We start from the raw sequence: 19,237 nt of genomic DNA, 5'->3' as shown, positions 1-19,237 counted from the left end.
TCATGCGAAAAAAAGCTCACCATCACTGGTAATTAGAGAATGCAAAGCAAAAACCACAGTGAGATACCATCTCATGCCAGTTAGAATGGTGATCATTAAAAGGTCAGGAAATAACAGATGCTGGCAAGGATGTGGAGAAATAGGAACACTTTTACACTGTTGGTGGGAGTGTAAATTAGTTCAACCATTGTGGAAGACAGTGTGGCGATTCCTCAAGGATCTTGAACCAGAAATAACATTTGACCCAGCAATCCCATTACTGGGTGTATACCCAAAGAATTATAAATCATTCTACTATAAAGACACATGCACATGTATGTTTATTGCAGCACTATTTACAATAGCAAAGACTTGGAACCAACCCAAATGCTCATCAATGATAGACTGGATAAAGAAAATGTGGCACATATACACCATGGAATACTATCCAGTCATAAAAAAAAAACGAGTTGTTGTCCTTTGCAGGGACATGGATGAAGCTGGAAACCATCATTCTGGGCAAACTAACACAGGAACAGAAAACCAAACACCATATGTTCTCACTCGTAAGTGGGAGGTGAACAATGAGAACACATGGACACAGAGAGGAGAACATCATACACTGGGGCCTGTTGCAGGGTGAGGGGCAAGCGGAAGGAAAGCATTAGGACAAATACCTAATGCATGCGGGGCTTAAAACCTAGATGATGGGTTGATGGGTGCAGCAAACCACCATGGCGCATGTATACCTATGTAGCAAACCTGCACATTCTGCACATGTATCACAGATCTTAAAGTTTAATTAAAAATAAAAATAAAGACAAAATAACCATTATTCATAAGGAGCTCAAACAACTCTATAGGAAAAGATCTAATAATCTTATTTTTAAATTGGCAAAAGAAACAGCCATTTCTCAAAAGGAGACATACAAATGGCAAACAGGTATACAAAAAGGTGCTCAAGATCAATGAGCATCAGAGAAATGCAAATCAAAACTACAATGAGACATCACCTCACCCCAGTTAAAATACCTTTTATCCAAACGACAGGCAATAAGTAACAAATGTTGGCAAGGGTGTGGAAAAAAGAGAACCCTCTCACACTGTTGATGGGAATGTAAATTAGTATAAGTACTATTTTGAGAACAGTATTGAGGGTCCTCAAAACACTAAAAACAGATCTACCACATGATCCAGCAATCCCACTGCTAGGTATATACCCAAAACAAAGGAAGTCAGCATATTAAAAATATATCTGCACCCCCACATTTATTGCCGCACTATCCACAATAGCCAAGATTTGGAAACAATCTAAGTGTCCATCGACAGAAGAATAAATAAAGAAAATGTGGTGTTTATACACAATGGAGTACTATTCAGCCAAAAAAAAGATGAGGTCCTGTGATTTGCAAAAACATGAATAGAACTTGAGGCCATTATGTTAAGTTAAACAAGCCAGGCACAGAAAGGAAAACAACACATGTAGGAGCTAAAAATTAAGACAGTCAAATTCACAGAGAGTACAAGGATTGATTACCAAAGGCTGAGAAGGATAGTTGAAGGGTGAGGAGGAGATGGAATGGTTACTAGGTGCAAAAAAAAAAAAAAAAAAAAAAAATAGCTGGAAAGAATGAATAAAACATAGTATTTGACAGCACTACCATAGTCAATAAGAATTTAATTGTACATTTTAAAATAACTGAAAGAGTATAATTGTTTGTAACAAAGAATAAATGCTTGAGGTGATAGATACCCCCATTTACCCTGATGTGATTATTATATATTGCATGCCTGAATAAAAATATTTCATGAAATATGTATATTTCATGTTTTAAAAATTAAAAAACAGCTGAAGAATAAATTTAACAAGGTGAAAATCCTGTACATGGAGAACTGTAAGACACTGATGAAAGAAATTGAAGACAAGATAATGAAAAAATAAATGAAAAGATATTGCATCCTCATGAATCAGAAGAATTAATATTTTTAAATTATCCATACTACCCAAAGCAATATATAGGTTTGACATAATCCGTATCAAAATCCTAATGGCATTCCTTACAGGAAAAAAAAAAATCCTAAAATTTGTATGGAAACATAAAGACCCTAAAACAATTCCAAGAATGAAAAACAAAGTCGGAGGAATTATACTTCCTGATTTAAAATTATATAACAAAGCTATAGTAATCAAAACAGTGTGGTACTGGCATAAAAACAGACACATACACCAATAGAACAGAACAGAAAACCTAGAAACAAACCCAAACAGATATGGTCAACTAATTTTTGACAGGGGCACCAATAGGACACAATGAGGAAAGAAAAGTCTCTTCAATAAATGGTGCTAAGAAAACTGGAATTTCACACACAAAAGAATCTGAACCTTACACCATACATAAAAATAAGTTCAAAATGGTTAAAAGACCTAAATGTAAGACTAGGAACTATAAAACTCCTATAAGAGAATATAGGGGAAAATCTCCTGGACACTGACATTGGCAATGATTTTTGGGTATCATCAAACCAAAAGCTTAGGCCACAAAAGCAAAAATAAATAAATGGCACTACTTCAAACTAAAAAGGCTCTATACAGCAAAATATATAATGAACAAAATGAAATAGCAGCCTACAAATTGAGAAAAATATTGGCAAACAATATATCTGATGAGGTTAATACCCAAAATTTACAAAGAACTCATACAACTCAATAGTAGAAAAACAAATAATCCAATTTTTTTAAACAGGCAAAGAATCTAAATAGACATTTCTCCACAGAAGACAAAAATCACCAACAGCTATATCAAAAGGTATTTAACATCATTAATCATCAGGAAACTGCAAATCAAAGCCACTACTAGATACCACATCACAGCTGTAATGGTGGCTATTATTTTAAAAAGTCAAAAAATAACAAATGTTGACAAGAGTATACAGAAAGAGTAATTAAAAATAGAACTACCATATGACCCAGTGATCCCTCTGCTGAGCATATACCCAAAGGAAATAAAATCATCACCTTGTAAAGATTCTGCATTCCTATGTTCATTGCATCATTACTCACAATAGCCAAGACATGGAAACAACCTAAGTGTCTGTTGATAGACAAATGAACAAAGAAACTGTGGTACATATATACAATGAAATATTACTCAGCCTTAAAAAAGAATGAGATTTTTTCATTTACCACAACATGGCTGGGTCTGGAGGACATTATGCTAAGTGAAATAAGCCAGACACAAAAAGAAAAATATTGCATGATCTCACTAATTAAATATGGAATCTACAAAAAGAAATCAAATATACAGAGATAGAAAACAAAACAGTGGTTACCAGGGACAGAGGGGGTAGAGGGGATGCAATGGAAAGATTCAGGTCAGAGGATACGAAGTAGCTGATATGTAAGATGAACAAGTCTAGAGATCTAAAGTAGAATATGAGAACTATAGATAATAAAACTGTACTATATATGGGATTCATGCTAAATAAGTACATTTTAGCTGTTCTTGCCACAAACCAAAACAAACAAACAAAAAAAGGGTAACTGTGAAATGACAGATATGTTAATTTACTTCAATGTAATAATCTTTATTCTATCTACATATATCCCATAACATCATGTTGCACAGCTTAAATGCACAAAATAAAATTTACAAAAAAAAAGTATAGTTACATTTAAACTTGAGTTTTAGGGGCAGGGAAAGGGCAAATCAGGGCAAGGTGGGTAAGAAATTTTAGGGATGATGGGTGTGTCCTTATCTTGGAGTTACTCTATCCCTATCACAACTAAATATAAAGCAACAGTAATCAAGATAGTGGAATACTGGCACTTGGAAAGACAAATAAACTAGGGGATCAAAGAGTCCAGAAACAGATGCTTGTGCATATGAACATTTGATTTATGACAAAGATATGACTGTAAAGTAGTGGGGAAAGAGTAGTCCTTTTAATAAATGGAAGTTAATCAATTAAACATTCATATAAAATGTATTCCTCCTAATTCATATCACAAATACCAATTTCAAGTAAATATCACATCTAAATGTGAAAGGTAAAACCATAAGCTTCTAAATGATTACATAAGAGAACATCTTCGTGATCCAAGTATAGGGAATGACTTCTTAGACAGGTCAAAAAAGTACTAACCACAAAAGAAAAGATGGAAAATTAAACTGGATTAAAATTCAATAGATGGTCCCATTAAGAACATTATAAAAATGAAAAGAAACAAGAAGAAAAGAAGATAGAGCTTCAGCAGTTTCCTTTGTCAAGTAACAGGTTCCACTCTAGAATTTATGAGAAGAGACAGCATATTACTAAGTTACAGAGGACCTTAGAGCAACATTCTTAAATGTGTACTTCAGCTCTTGTTCAATATGTAAATCAGGCAATAGCACAGATTTCATACTGTGTGAACTATTGCAATTAACTAGGAAAAGCACCAATCTGTTAATCTCAGAAAAGTCCTTTTTTTGAAGTATGTGATGTTTTAGATATTTTAGACTGGTACAATTTAAATTGAAGGTGCCCTTGGTATATCTGAAAAAATCTAGAACTTAATGCAAAAAAATAAATATATCTTGATATTACATATTAGATACCACATTGCCACACATTAATTGGAAAGATGTTGTCTACTTCAGCAGAAGACAGGCATTGTATCTTCACCTTTCCAAGGCTCTTCACAAAAAACTTAATACCAAAAACACAAAAGTATTTTTATGTAGCCAAGTGTTTATTCATATTTTTAAAATAAGCAAATTTCACTACAAGAGAAATTTTCAAATACCCTATTTTCAAAAAGATCAACTTAGTTGATCTTTTTGAAAGATCAGGTCAGCCCACCCATCCTCTATACATGAAATAAAACTTTTTATTTAAAAAAAGGTCTCACCACTTCTTGTTTCTGGGCTTCATTAAGCTTTTCAGTCAATTCTTCCAAAGCCCTTTTTGTTTCAGCATCCGACCTAGGGGAAAAAAAAAAAAAATTTAAACTTGGATATTTAGAAAATACACAGAACTAGTGAAATGTATAACATGATAACTATGCTATTACAAAATATTCTACTTTAGTGGTTCTCAACTGTTATAAACATCTGAAACACGTGGAAGCCTTGCTAAAACACAGACTGCTGGATCCCGCCCCCCAGATTTCAAATCAGCAAATCTGAGATGAGGCCCAAAAATGTGCCTTTCTAAAATTCCTAAGTGATGCAGGAACAGGGGTCTGCAGGTCTGGAGACCAAACTTTGAGAACTGCTACACTGGAACATCACTCTCAATAAACACACATGTTGCAATATCTCCCATTTTAAATTAAGAAAAAAAAGAGAAAGGGACAAAAAAAAAACAAAAACTCCTTGATCTTACACCCTCTATCTAGCAATTCATAAAGAAAAATGTGCTGTACAAACTCTATCCTCACTAACTGACCTCCCATTACCTTGTTTCTCATCAAATTAATAACATACATGATAAACAAACAAATCGTATAGAAAGATTTACAAAGAAAAGAAAAAGTCCTTCTGTCTTGCACTGTCTTACTTCTGGCTGCACTTGCCTCTATGAATCATGCACAACCATTTCCATTATTAATTATTTTGTTGGTTGCCTTCATCATGTTCAACTCGAGGCATTTTCAATTGACTGTTTTTGAAATATTTAGCTCATTCTCTAATTTCAGATTATGTTATTACCATTTTTAGTTCTATGGGTTACCTGTAGAGTTTTATGTAATATATTTATACATCTTATGAATTTTATGAATTATTCCATCCTATGAAATTGATGAATTGATGCTTTGTGCTCACATTCTGTCAGGCTCACATTTTAGTCAGCTTCACACTTGGATCATAACTTTCTTGTGTTCTTGTTTTTTTCCAAGCTTTCTCATTATCTTTTGGCTTTATATGGGCCTTACTTATCACATCATGGATATTTTCCTCCCACTTCTTGCTGAATGGTCAACAAACCATCTATTTCACTCTTTTTGATGACCTTCTTCTCAAAGGACACTTACTTTTCTGCTATAATTTAGAGTAAATACTTCCTGGGCCTGCTCCATGATTGTCATTCCAGGGTTACTTTCACTGAATCCTTAGGTTAGTTTTACTGTTTCTTAATATCCTTATCTTTCTATTTCTTGGTTACAATCTTATTTAACTTGTAGGTAATTTCCTCAAAAAGAAGTTACCTTAGAAAGATAAATTTTCGAAGACCTTAAACCTCTGAAAATGTCTTTCTGTACGTATGTATAGAATGTTAAAATATATTGCTGTATATCCACACAGTGGAATACCAAAGAATAATAAAAATGAGCAAACTGCAAAAATCTGACACAACACCCATAAATATTACAGCCCCCTTCTTGGCTTTTGTGGTTCTATGCTGTCTAGAATTTCACCATCTCACTAGCTATTCCATCTCAGGTCAGCTCCTCCTTCTATCATAAGATTCCTAAATATTATAACTCCTTACAACTCAGTCCTGTCCTTGATATCCTCCCTATGGTTTCTCTCTTGGTATTATGCATTCCCATGGTTCCAAATGACACTTATCCATGCTGCCCACTCTTAAACTTTACCTCAACAGAGACTTTTCCTTTGAGCTCCATAGTAAATATCCAGCTGAATATTTTACTTTCCATTTGAATGTCTCACAGGCATCTTAAACATAATATATCCAAGGCCAAACTCTCTACACCTCACCTACCCAAACCAGTCTTCCATATCTCAGGAAGTGGAATTACCATCTACCTAGTTATTCAAATTGAAAATCTTAGAGTCATCCTTAGTTTATTCTCCCTCACCCACCATTACCAAATCCTGTCTCTTTGATTTCCAAAAACAGTATCTTCAAACACACCCCTGTCCATCTCTCTCCTGCCATAATCCTGGGTCAGGCCATCATCAACTCTCATATACTAGTGCAACAGACTTCTACCTCGCCCTCCTCAAATCAATTTTTTTTTTCCTTTGTGACAGGTTTCACTCTGATACCCAGGCAGGAGTGCAGTGACTCATCTCAGCTCAATGCAGCTTCAACCTCCTGGGCTGAAGCAATCCTCCCACCTTAGCCTCCCAAGTAGCTGGGACCACAGGCATGTGCCACCACGCCAGGTTAATTTTTTTGTATTTTTAGTAGACAAGATTTCACCATGTTGCCCAGACTGGTCACAAACTCCTGAGCTCAAATGATCCACCTGCAACGGCCTCCCAAAGTGTTAGGATTATGGGTCTGAGCCACTGTGCCCAGCCCAAATCAATTCTTCATATGGCATCCAAAGTAGGTGATTTCTGAATTAAACTTTACTTAATCCTTTCCAAAAGCTTGCTTCCCAGTGTACTTTTATTATTCAATGTATGTTTTATAATAAATGTCAAAAGTGAAAAATCAGTAATTAAATGAGAATACCAACCTTTCAACATCAAATAGAAAGTTAAACTTTTTAACTTCCTGTCCATTATTTTTATAAACATGAAGTAAGAATTTGTAGTACAAGTAAAGCAGAGCGGCATCCAGAAACTTTACACATTCACAAAGGTAAGCCACCTCATTTCCCAAGAAATCTAACTCCTATTTTGGGTTAAACAAAGTTTTCTGCCTCAAACATGCCTCTAGGTCACAAAGACTATTACCAGATCTTACCAGCCTAGAGATCACAAAAGCTATTACCAGATACTAACAGCCCAGTCCAATATTGGTTACTCAAATGACCATTTAAACTAATCAACTAAATCATCCCTGCAACTTCCCCTGTATCTTCTTACAAGATAACTATTCCCTGTAACTCATGTTCCCAGTGCTTAATGTATACCCTTCCTTGAAATGGGTAATGGTTATGTAATAAAACCATTCCTACAATACATTAAAGTGTTAATGTCATTTTGTTAATTTTATCAACTTGTAAAAAAAAAAAAACAACAACCTAAATATTAAATTAACTATGTCTTACCAGTTTAAAAGGTTAGCAATATAGCTCAATAATATATCTCACAATCCAGGAATTTAAATGCTTTATTCATATCAGCCACATGTGAAAATGATTTTGAACCACCATATACTGTAAGCGATAAAGAACAGAGACTTTGGGATCTTACTGCCTAGATTTTAATTCTGACTCCACTACAACCCTCCTGCTTGATTTCTAGAGGGCTGAGTTATTTCATCTCTCTGTGCCCATTTCCTCATCCATAAAATAGAGAAAAAAATAATGATTACCTCAAAGGGTAGTTACTAGAATTAAAGTTAAATCATGAAATAAGGGCTCAATAATATTAGCTAATAGAACTAGTAATAATGGTAGAACCTTTCATTCTCATTACAGCCTATACTTGATAGTCATAGATTTAACATTTATAGTTTTGACTATTTTTGTTGCAGCAACACAGAACTGGTGCGTGGTATGATTTAGATAGCTGGAGTTAGCAAGCAAATATGGTAAACAAATTTCAATTCAGCTTTATTGTTCCTAATCTTTGCTGTATATGGATTCTAATTCTTAAGAAGGCATAAAAATCTTTGTTTTTCAGCAAAACATGGCCTCCAAAAGAAAGCCACCTGCCACTGGTGATGACAAAAATGAAAAGACAGTAAAGAAGTTTTAAATTAAATAACAGCTCTTGGGGACTATCCAGAATTGACAAAATTGCGAAGATGGGGCAGATGTTAATCACTGACCCTCAAAGATTTCAACTAAAAGCTAAAGTATTGGATTCTACAATGGCTTATGTCCACTGACAAACTCTATGTTACACTTCTTCTTTGTGTGTGCAATGCCAAAAGTCAGTCAGCTAGCGAGTCAGTCTTTGTGTGTCTCTCTCCAATGTATTTGCAAATCTACCTCTTTGCAAAAGTCTCACAATGTATCCCTCCCATAATATCAGCATTCCATTGTATTAAGTTAAAGTGTTTTTAGAAAAAGGAAATTAATTTGTCTAACATTGAGTCATGATATATTCTAAATTCAAAGGGCTGTAAACTGTTAATAATGAATTTTAAGATACCGTATAAAAACACAACACTTTTTAAAAATCTAGATAAATATGTCAATTACAGAAGCTAATTTATTCTCCTCATAAGTTATCCCTCTCATAAAAACCATAGGCTGCTTTTACCGGCTCCTCCTGGAAAGCTCCCTGTTGAAATCATCTCCAAGGCGAATTTGTTCACTGCTGAGGTCTCGAAGAGACTGATGAAAACCATGAAGCTAGTAAAGGCAAAACACAGTTATCCATTTAGAATTCTGTTGAATTCTTCCATGAAGATTCACCAAAGGTAAGAAGAAGATCTTGTTCTTTGCAATAATAACCAGATTCTGTAATATTATTATGAAAGAAAACACCTATTCTGAAAGAAAAAAATTTTCCAAGAAAAACAAATTTTTAAAAGCTGTATATAACATTTACCAACACATTTTCTACAGTACAATTCTACTCCTCCAGAATTCTACCCCTCTAGCAGGGGTCTGCTTCTTCCTTAATCAGAGTAAAAGTAAAAGAAAAAAGACAGAGAGAGAAAGAAGGAGAAAACCGGTCTGCCAATTTTTCTGTAAAGGGCCCAATAGCGACTATTCCAGGATTACAAGCTACATGGTCTCTGTCACAGTTAGTCTTGCCACTGTAGTGCAAAAGTAACTGTAAACAAATAAGCATGGCTGAATTACAGTAAAATTTTATTATATCAGCCTATAATGCCTTAGTTTGCCAACTCCTGCTGTAGAGAAACTCTTCCTCATGTACACTTGGAATCATGTACAAGAAAGTATGGTGCAGCATTATTCATAATGAGAACATAAGAAACCAAATGTACACCAAGATAAATAAATTGTGGTATATTCCTCCACTGGAGTATGATATAGCAGTGAAAATGAAACAATCATAGACATCTACACATTAGGAAAGTTGAATGTCAAAAACATAACATCAAGTAAAATAAGCAAGTTACAAAAGATTACAGTAGTATTCCATTTACATAAAGTTTAAAGGCAAGCAACACTAAATAAGATGTAGGTAGTAAAAATAAAAAAAGTAAAAAAATTGTTTTTTAAAGCAGAAACAGTGTCAGGATATGTATGAAGTCAGGACAGTGGATACCCCTTGTGAAAAGATGGAATATAAAAGAGGCTTGGGAGTATGATAATGCTTTATTTAGTGGCCTGCATGGGGGTTATATGGTGTTCATTCTCATTATTGTAACTTCAACTGTAAATATATATGCTGAATATAAATAGTATGATTTATAATAAAACAACGTTAAACAGACTTGCAGAAACAACAAATTGATTCATTTCAACAAAATGCACATTAAGCAATTTATCAGTGCCAGCTACTGAGAAGTGGCTCGCAATCTGATACAAGAGCCAGATATGTAAACAAACCACAAATTCTTTACGGGGGCATTAAGAAAGTACACAGTCAAGTGGAGCTAAGGGTAACCTTGAGAATGAACTTAATGAGGAAGAACCATAAAAAGGAGTGAAGTAGTATAGTGAATGAAAAACTTAAGTTTTGCCATCATGATTTTCCAATTTAGCAAACCAGAATCCAAGGATGCATCCTTTTCTTTTTTTTTTTTTTTTTTTTTCCTGAGATGGAGTCTCGCTCTGTCACCCAGGCTGGAGTGCAGTGGCGCAATGTCGGCTCACTGCAAGCTCCGCCTCCCGGGTTCACGCCATTCTCCTGCCTCAGCCTCTCCGAGTAGCTGGTACTACAGGCGCCCGCCACCACACTCGGCTAATTTTTTTGTATTTTTAGTAGAGACGGGGTTTCACTGTGGTCTCGATCTCCTGACCTCGTGATCCGCCCGCCTCGGCCTCCCAAAGTGCTGGGATTACAAGCGTGAGCCACCGCGCCCGGCAAGGATGCATCCTTGACACCTCCTTTTCACTCATTCTTACCTTCCCCACATGGCTATCTTATTTTCAAGACCTTTCCATTTTATCCACTAAAATGCTTTTAATTCTACCTCCTTCTCTCCAACTCCATCTATCCTAATCCAAGTGACCATCAATTCACATCCAGAACACAGTAATATCCTTCTAATTGGTTCACCCACATTGAATCCATTTTCCACACTACAGCCAGAGTGATCTTTTCAAAATAATTTTGTCAGCCCTGTTACACGGCTCTACATAATCTCAGCCCTTCATACTTCTTTAGCCTTGTGGGCCTTCTTTAAATGGCTCACAGGGGCTATCTTCCCTCCTGCCAAGCTATTTGTTCTACCTGGAATGATTTACTCAATTTTCAGATCTCAGCTCAGTCAGCCTTTCTTCAGGAAGCCCTCCTTGACTGGGGCATGTCCTCTACCATACAATTCTGTAGCCCTATGCATCTTTCCACTTGCATGCATCTCAGTTCATAAATAAGGTTGTATTTATGTATTTATTTGATTAATATCTAGCTCCTCCTCTAGAATATAAAACTTATTAAAAGACAAGGTTTCTGCTCATCACTGTTTCAAGTGTAAGCATTATCCCAATGACAGAGACATTAAATAAACAGAAGGAAAGAGTAAATGAATAATGTTAAGATACTGTTCTCTGTTCTGGGCTTCATCATATAGTCCATGCTAGCAAGGTGCAACTATCAAAATAAAACATAGTCAAGGAAAAGTTTCCACAGGGTGTTTCCTAATGCATTTGATTTTGTTGTCTCATTATGCAGTAACAAATGACAGCTACAGATGAGTATCTTAAGATACACTTTGAGTACCTAATCCTAAAACTACCAAAACAAAGAGGTCAAAGTGCAGAACTCCCCCAGCCCTTTTCTATTTAATTTAGCTACTTAAGACAACAAAAGGAAAAATTACAGCTCTGCAGAGAACTTTAAAGAAGCAGAAAAAGATTTCCACACAACTAATACTTCAGAAATCTTTAGTGAATAAAGTATGGAATTTCTTACTTAATAGAAAACGGCTCTATCAATGATTCAACAATCAGAAAAAACACTAATGGTAGAAAAATCAGTAGATGAATCACACAAAGATTAACTTGTTCATACTAAACCAAACTTAGTAAAATAGAAAGTAGCTGACTTAGCAGGGCTTACAGAAAAATGTGCTGAACAAGAAAGGAAACAAAACACGTCCAATTAAGCTCACTTTTAAATGTTCTGCAAGATATAATCCTCCATAACAAAACTCAAAACAAAGGGATGATAATTTGTACATTGAAAATAAACTAGTTTATCTGAAAAATCCCATATTAACAATCTGATACTCATATAGAATGACAAAAGACCCCATATAGCCAAAACAATGCTGAGCTAAAAAGAACAAAGCTGGAGGCAGCATACTCCCTAATTTCAAAACATTATAAAGCGATTGTAATCAAAATAGCATGGTACTGGAAAAAAACAGATGCATCAACCTACGAACAGAGAAGAAAATCCAGAAATAAACCCACACATTTGTGGTCAACTGAGTTTTTATGAAGGTGCCAAGAACACACAATGGAGAAAGGATAGTCTCTTCAATAAATTGTGTTGACAAAACTGCATATACATGCTGAATAATGAAATCAGGCCCTTATAACACACAAAAAAGTCAACTCAAAATGGATGAAACACTTAAATATAAGACCTGAAACTGTAAAACCACTAGAAGAAAACATAGGAGAAAAGCTCTATGACTTTGGTTTAGGCAATGATTTCTTGGATATGACCCCAAAAGCACAAGCAACAAAAGCAAAAAATAGGCAAATGGGATCACATGAAACTATAAAGCTTCTGCATAGCAAAAGAAACAATTAATAAAGTGAAGAGACAATCCACAGGATGGGAGAAATATCTGCAAACCATATGTCTGACAAGGCGTTAATATCCAAAATATATAAAGAACCCAAACAACTCAATAGCAAAAAAAAAAAAAAAAAAAAAAAAAAATTAAAAATGGGCAAAGGACCTGAACAGACATTTCTCAAAAGAAGACATACAATGGTCAATAGGTACATTTTTAAAAATATTCAGCATCAGTAAACTTTAGGAAAATCCAAGTTAAAACAACAATGAGATATCACCTCACACCTGTTAAAATGGCTTTTATCAAAAAGATAAAAGATAAGTGTTGGACAGGACATGGAGGAAAGGTACCCCTTGTACCCTGTTGGTGGGAATGTAAATTAGTACATCCATTATGGAAAACTGTATGGAGGGTCTTCAAAAACTAAAAATAAGACTACTATATGACCCATTAATCCCATTTCTGGATATATACCCAAAGCTACTGAAATCAGTATGTCAAAGGGATATCTGCACTCTCACGTTCTTTGCAGCACTATTCACAATAGCCAAGATCGGCAAACAACCTAAGCATCTATCAGTGAATGAATGGATACAGAAAATGTAGTATATATACACAATACAATACTATTCAGCCTTAAAAAAGGGAGAAATCCTGTCATGTACAAAAACATGGATGAATCTGAAGACATTATGTTAAGTAAAAAAGGCCAGGCACAGAAAGACAAATGCTATATGATCCCACTTGTGTATGAACTCTAATAAAGTTGAACTCATAGAAATATAGAGTAGAATAATAGTTACCAGAGGGTGGTGGGGACAGGGGGTGAAGAGGGAGAGAAAGGGGAGTTGTTGATCAAACAGTCCAAAGTTTCAGACAGACAGGAGGAATAGGTTTGAGATGCACATCAGTGTCAATAATGATGTATTATATATATCAGAATAACTGAGAGAATAAATTTCAAATGTCTCACCATAAAAAATGATAGATAAGCAAGGTGATAGATGTTAATTAACTTGATTTGATCATGCCACATTGTATACATATATTAAAACATCATATTATACCCCATAAATGTATACAACTATGATTTTTCAGCAAGAAAAAAATAATAAAAAGTAAAAGTCATTTACTTGGTTCCAAAAAAAGGGGATCAGTCTAATGATCAAATTCTTGGTTAAAATATAGCCTTAAAGTTCAAGTGTTAGTCATTTATATACAATAGAAGCATAAGGAAATACTGCACACAAATTACAGAATGGTACAAAGTACCTGAGTCATATCATCAGTCTCTTGAACAAACCGGACGCCAGTTCTTGATCTCATTCGTTTAATACCCTGTGGATCCCCATAGTCCTTGAGAGGTGAGGTAGGTGGAAAACGATGGATCTCTTCACAAGTGAAAGAAAAGGGAAGGTATTAAAACACTGCATGAGAAGAGACAATCTAAAATTTTACTCAGTACAAACATGGCAGACATGGATATACATATATTCATGTCCCTAACCCAGACTATTTCCCAAGTATCTTGCTATGGCCATAAAGTTCCACCAAATCAGCATTAATCGTGCTCTTAAAGCAGATAAAATGAACAACAGAAATAACCTGGAAATAGAACACTCAAAAGTTTCAATTTGTTATACTTTCCAAAGAAGCAACATATTTTCTCATATAAAAATAATAAATTGCTAAATAAAAAACTCATATGACCCCTTAATATAACTTAATACTAAAAAACACAATTTTTCAAACTACGTAGTCTACAATCTGAACAGCATATAAAAACAAAAACTACATAAAACAATAGTGCCCAATTTTTAATCATTGTTATCATAATCAACAGTAATATTAACAATGTAAGGTAACAATGTTCAATTATTTAAATCACCTCCCTTCACTGCAGGCTTTTTAATTCAAACATGAATCTCAGTGCTATACAAAAGTGTAAGTAAGATTAATTAAGACAAACTGTCATAAGCTTTAAGCTAGCCATTCATATCTACCTGCATGCCAAGACTAAAATTCACCTGGTCTTAACAAGCATCTCAGGGTATTTCATAAAACATGTGAAAATCTATTATGCTAGGACAAGATACCTAACCTAAAAAGTGTATCACATAGCGAATTTTATTTATGTATTTGTTTTGATTTTTTGGCAGCAGACAACTAAATCCAAGTTTTTGTCAGGTAAAGCTCTAATGTGGTCTACAGAGTCTGAGAAGAAAAAAAAACAATATAACAACAAAGACCCTTCAATATATTTCAAAGTATGTACTATAAAATCCTTGGCAACTACATGTTTTATCATCCAATCTGCATGAAGTTATGTGTGGGTCATATTTCTCCAAAAATTAAATGTATTCAATATCTACTTCAAAAATATTTTTAATGTTTTTCAGAACATTTGAAGTGTTTACCTGGCCCAGTGCCACCATCAAGGTCACTTGCACTCAAACTTGTAACAGAAATACTTCTCCCTCCTGAGTTTCTCAATAAACGTTGACTCCGGAGTTGGTTGATTGATTGTTCCAAGCTTTCTTTTAACTAATTTTAAAGAATATAATGAATGAAGCGTTATTCTTCTTAAACAACTTCCAAATACAAATAGACCACAGATTTTCAAAGCTATTTCTGAAATATCTGGGTTCCCCCCAAAAAAAGTATCAGAAAATTTTAAACTAAGTTATGTTTAAAATATAAAAATAGTAAATACAAATATTTTAAGAACCAGTGCTAAAATCTGGTTTTAAAAGGCATCTGTCACTACCTATTCCATTTTTTATTGCCAGATGTGGAAGAGATGTCTACTGTGTAAGGGCTTACAAAATCATATTCAAATGTCTAATTGGTGCACCACTCATGCGAAGAAACATAACAAGGTCAACACAACTGAAAGAAGAGAGAAAGCTTTCCTCCCTTCTAAACATTCCTTCAGAAACTCCAGGTCTACAACAAATAGGAAACTAAACAGCTGTCACAGAGACAGCTGCTACTGAAACAATGTGCACTGTCCAACTCCATTATCAGAATACCTCTTTCAGTCATTCAAAGACTTCAAATCCCAGAAAATGATTAGGTCAGATATTAGACTGCCAGTACACACTAAGAACTACAGTTGTCCAAATGATTTATTCAGTTTATTAAGGAGTCAGCCAACAGGGGACATATAAAAACATATCTTTAGACTTAAAGAGCTACATTAAATAAAATCATGCTAAATACCGAGAATAATATCCAGAGCTGTACACAACTACAGACCTGAGAAGAGGATTTAACTAAGACCCAAGGGGAAAAAAATTAAAGCTGAAGAAAATCCATACACCCTGAATTGCTGGGAAACTTTGGGTCTAGATATCTTATTCAAGGATGAATAGAAAGTAATAATTTTAAACATAATGCATGGATCCATGGAACAAGTCATCTATAACTCTTTAAGTAGAATGTCAAAACAAAACGATTAATTCAGAAGACACGGTTTCCTAAATTCAGCCAGCATTAAAAGGTAGAACACCTTTTATGGGGAGAACAAGTTGCTTTATTTGGGGAAATGAGCAGAAAGAAAGGAGCCTCAACTGAAGGAAAAGAACACATGAAACAGAATATGAGTCACAAATGAAGCAAACCCTTTTTCAGTCTGGCTATTTGGATTTGCCTGCTCTAATTGAAACAACCTGTATTAAAAGAAGTAGAGTTAGAATTTCAGGAATCTGCTTCTTTTGTCCCTCTCATTTCCGAAAGAAAAAAAAAGAGGGATTTCCACATCCCTCTGTCTCCTCCTTACCTAAACTGGGATATGTATAAGACCATCCTGCCTTGAGTATTCACCAGCCAGCTATAAGACGCAGCATTGGCCAGGCGCAGTTGCTTGCGCCTGTAATCCCTGCAGTTTGGGAGGCTGAGGCGGCTGAATCACTAGGTCAGGAGTTCGAGACCAGCCTGGCAAACATGGTGAAACCTCATCTCTCCTAAAATACAAAAAATTAGCCGGGCGTGATAGCGGGTGCCTGTAATCCCAACTACTCGGGAGGCTGAGGCAGGAGAACTGCTTAACTGCTTGAACCTGTGAGGCAGAGGTTGCAGCCAGCTGAGATCATACCACTGCACTCCAGCCTGGGTGGCAGAGCGAGACTGTCTCCAAAAAAAAAAAAAAAAACAAAAAAAAAAACACCTCAGCATCAATCCACAAAACATACTATGAGGCCCAGGAAAACCAAGGTTTACCTTGAGAGTAATTTACACATAAGTAAAATAACATATAAGTAGACCAGAAGTCTTATGTAGTGATCACAAAGTAGTGTATCAGTAATCTACGACAAAATTACCAGAATAAAACTAAACAATGTTAAAGCTAAAAAGCTCAAATTCAAACTATATCATGAGAAACAGGCTAGAAAAGTCACTAAAGTGACTTTAGATCATACAAATTAGCGTCAGAAATAAAATGTAAAATCAGCTCTCTTAACTTTTGCTGTGTTTATTATTTCCATCTTTCAAGCTAAACTCAATTTCAGTATCCTTTTGAAAGCAGAGTCAGCTATCATTCCTTACTACTGCTTCTTTCTGAAGGTAATCTGCCTTTTTAGCTCTGGCTATTTTTAAGATTTTTCCCTTTACTTTTGTCAGTGATTTTATTATGTATCACTATGTACAGTTTTATTGTATTTATCCCATTTTTAACCCATAGAGATCACAAAATCCATAGCTTAATAAATTTCATATGTTGTAAATTCTCAGGCATCATCTTTTCAAACATTGTTTTTGCCTCATTCTCTGTCCCCTCTCCTTCTGGAAATGCACCTGCATTTAAGTTACACCTTTTTACGAAATGCTTTATGTCTTCTTTTCTATATTTTTTCAATCTTTCATTCTTCCATTCTTTTTGTATATCTTATGCTGGTTTATCTTTCAGTTCATGAATTCTCTTTCAACTACACACAAGCTGTTGTTCACTCTATTCATTAAAGGTCAGTTGGTTATTTATTTATCTTATTTTTCAGTTTCTGAAATTTTCATTTGGTTCCTTTTAGTTTTCAATTATTTTCCAAAACTCTTAATCTATTCTTTTAATTTCTTAAACATGTTATTCATGGTTACCTTATAGTCCCATATATGTTTCTATTGTCTGCTTCTTCCCTTGGTTTTCAGACACCTTTTATATTCTCTTATGCCTGTGTATTCTTTATCATGTGATAGACATTTTATATGAGAAGCTGTAGAGATAATTTAAAGTTCCAGAGGATGGCATCTTTCTTCAGAAAAATCTGGTTCTGCTTCTAATAGAAAGTCAGGTTAGGGTCACTAGCAATCTCAAATCACCTTAACCCAGTTAGGAACTGAAGTGGTTCAAGGACGGGCTTCTGTCACCATGAAGGCTGGTCTATTTTCAGTTTATCATTTCTCATTTCCAATTCACCACTTTGCCTATACTATCACCCTTTGGGGTCTCCATTAAAGCTAAAGGGTTCCTGAACTCCAGCTTTGGTCTTCCTAGCCTCTTAAGTTAATTGATAACTCTGATCCTAGCCTCTCTGCTTTTAATCCACCTCTTTAGGAAACAGCTATCATCTTGAAGGAGGAAAAAATTCCCAAATATAAGACTTATCCTTCTGGACTTAAGTTTTTTGCCAGATTCTGACTACAAAATTCCTCACTGCCTTAGTAGTTCTTTGATGGATTCATAATATTATTTTTTACTTTTTGTTCATGTTTCTAGTTGCTCTTAGTAGAAGAATTGATCCAAAATAATCTTACCTACCCATGCCAAAAGCAGATCTTGCCAGCATCCTTTTTATGTAGGCTTATTTGCTAACAAATCCTAAGCTGCAACTAAAAGCTCAGAAATAAAGTGAATTTTCATACACACACACACACACACACACACACACACACACACACGCACACTCCCTGCCACCAAAAGAAAAAAGTTACCATGGGACATACAGAAGAACATTAAAGAATAAGAGAAAGGAAACATTTCCCCAAAATCTAAGAAGAATAAAAGACGTTCAAAAACTATTTCAAAAATACAAAAATTACAAAAACTATTTATCAACCCCATTTTAAAATTCTAAAAAGATATATCCGAAGCCATCGAAGATGATAAGGATGATTTATAAGGTCCAAAAAATAAAATTACGTTATGTAAAGGGAGATGAATGAAATAAAGGCGATTTTAAATTACTCTTCCAAGCACTATGGCAAAAACAATTCTTGCACCTAAAACACAAAACTAAAAATGTAATAGAATTAAAATCTACACTTTAAGTAGTCACAACACAACACAACAGACACTGCACAAAATTTAGTGATGTATGGAGCCAATCTGATAACTCCTAAAACACAAAAAAACAAGAAATAAAGAGATAAAGTACGAAGTCATAAAAATTGTTTTAAACTCTTTTGGATTATAATGTCTTACTAGCTGTAATGCCAAATCAAACAAAATTAAATAAAAACAAAATAATATTAATAAAACTCAATCTAACATTTTCTATGGATGATGTTATTTTCCTAAAAC

At 34.7% G+C, this 19,237-nt stretch overlaps 1 protein-coding gene across 13 annotated transcripts in view; it reads right to left on the bottom strand.

Moving 5' to 3' along the window:
- Positions 1-19,237, bottom strand: part of CEP128 (centrosomal protein 128) — a 447,534-nt gene that overhangs the window by 393,718 nt on the left and 34,579 nt on the right. For all 13 annotated transcript variants that reach the window (XM_058429721.1, XM_058429723.1, XM_058429719.1 and 10 more), the window contains 4 exons: positions 15,138-15,264; positions 13,993-14,111; positions 9,093-9,184; positions 4,871-4,943 (listed from right to left, as the gene is read on the bottom strand). In XM_058429721.1, the coding sequence (XP_058285704.1) occupies positions 4,871-4,943; positions 9,093-9,184; positions 13,993-14,111; positions 15,138-15,264 (411 nt within the window). The remainder of the gene's footprint in view (positions 1-4,870; positions 4,944-9,092; positions 9,185-13,992; positions 14,112-15,137; positions 15,265-19,237) is intronic.

The sequence above is a fragment of the Hylobates moloch genome, unplaced genomic scaffold (assembly GCF_009828535.3).
Source record: "Hylobates moloch isolate HMO894 unplaced genomic scaffold, HMol_V3 SCAFFOLD_16, whole genome shotgun sequence".
Lineage (NCBI taxonomy): Eukaryota > Metazoa > Chordata > Mammalia > Primates > Hylobatidae > Hylobates > Hylobates moloch.
This window is presented reverse-complemented; position numbering and strand designations above follow the sequence as displayed.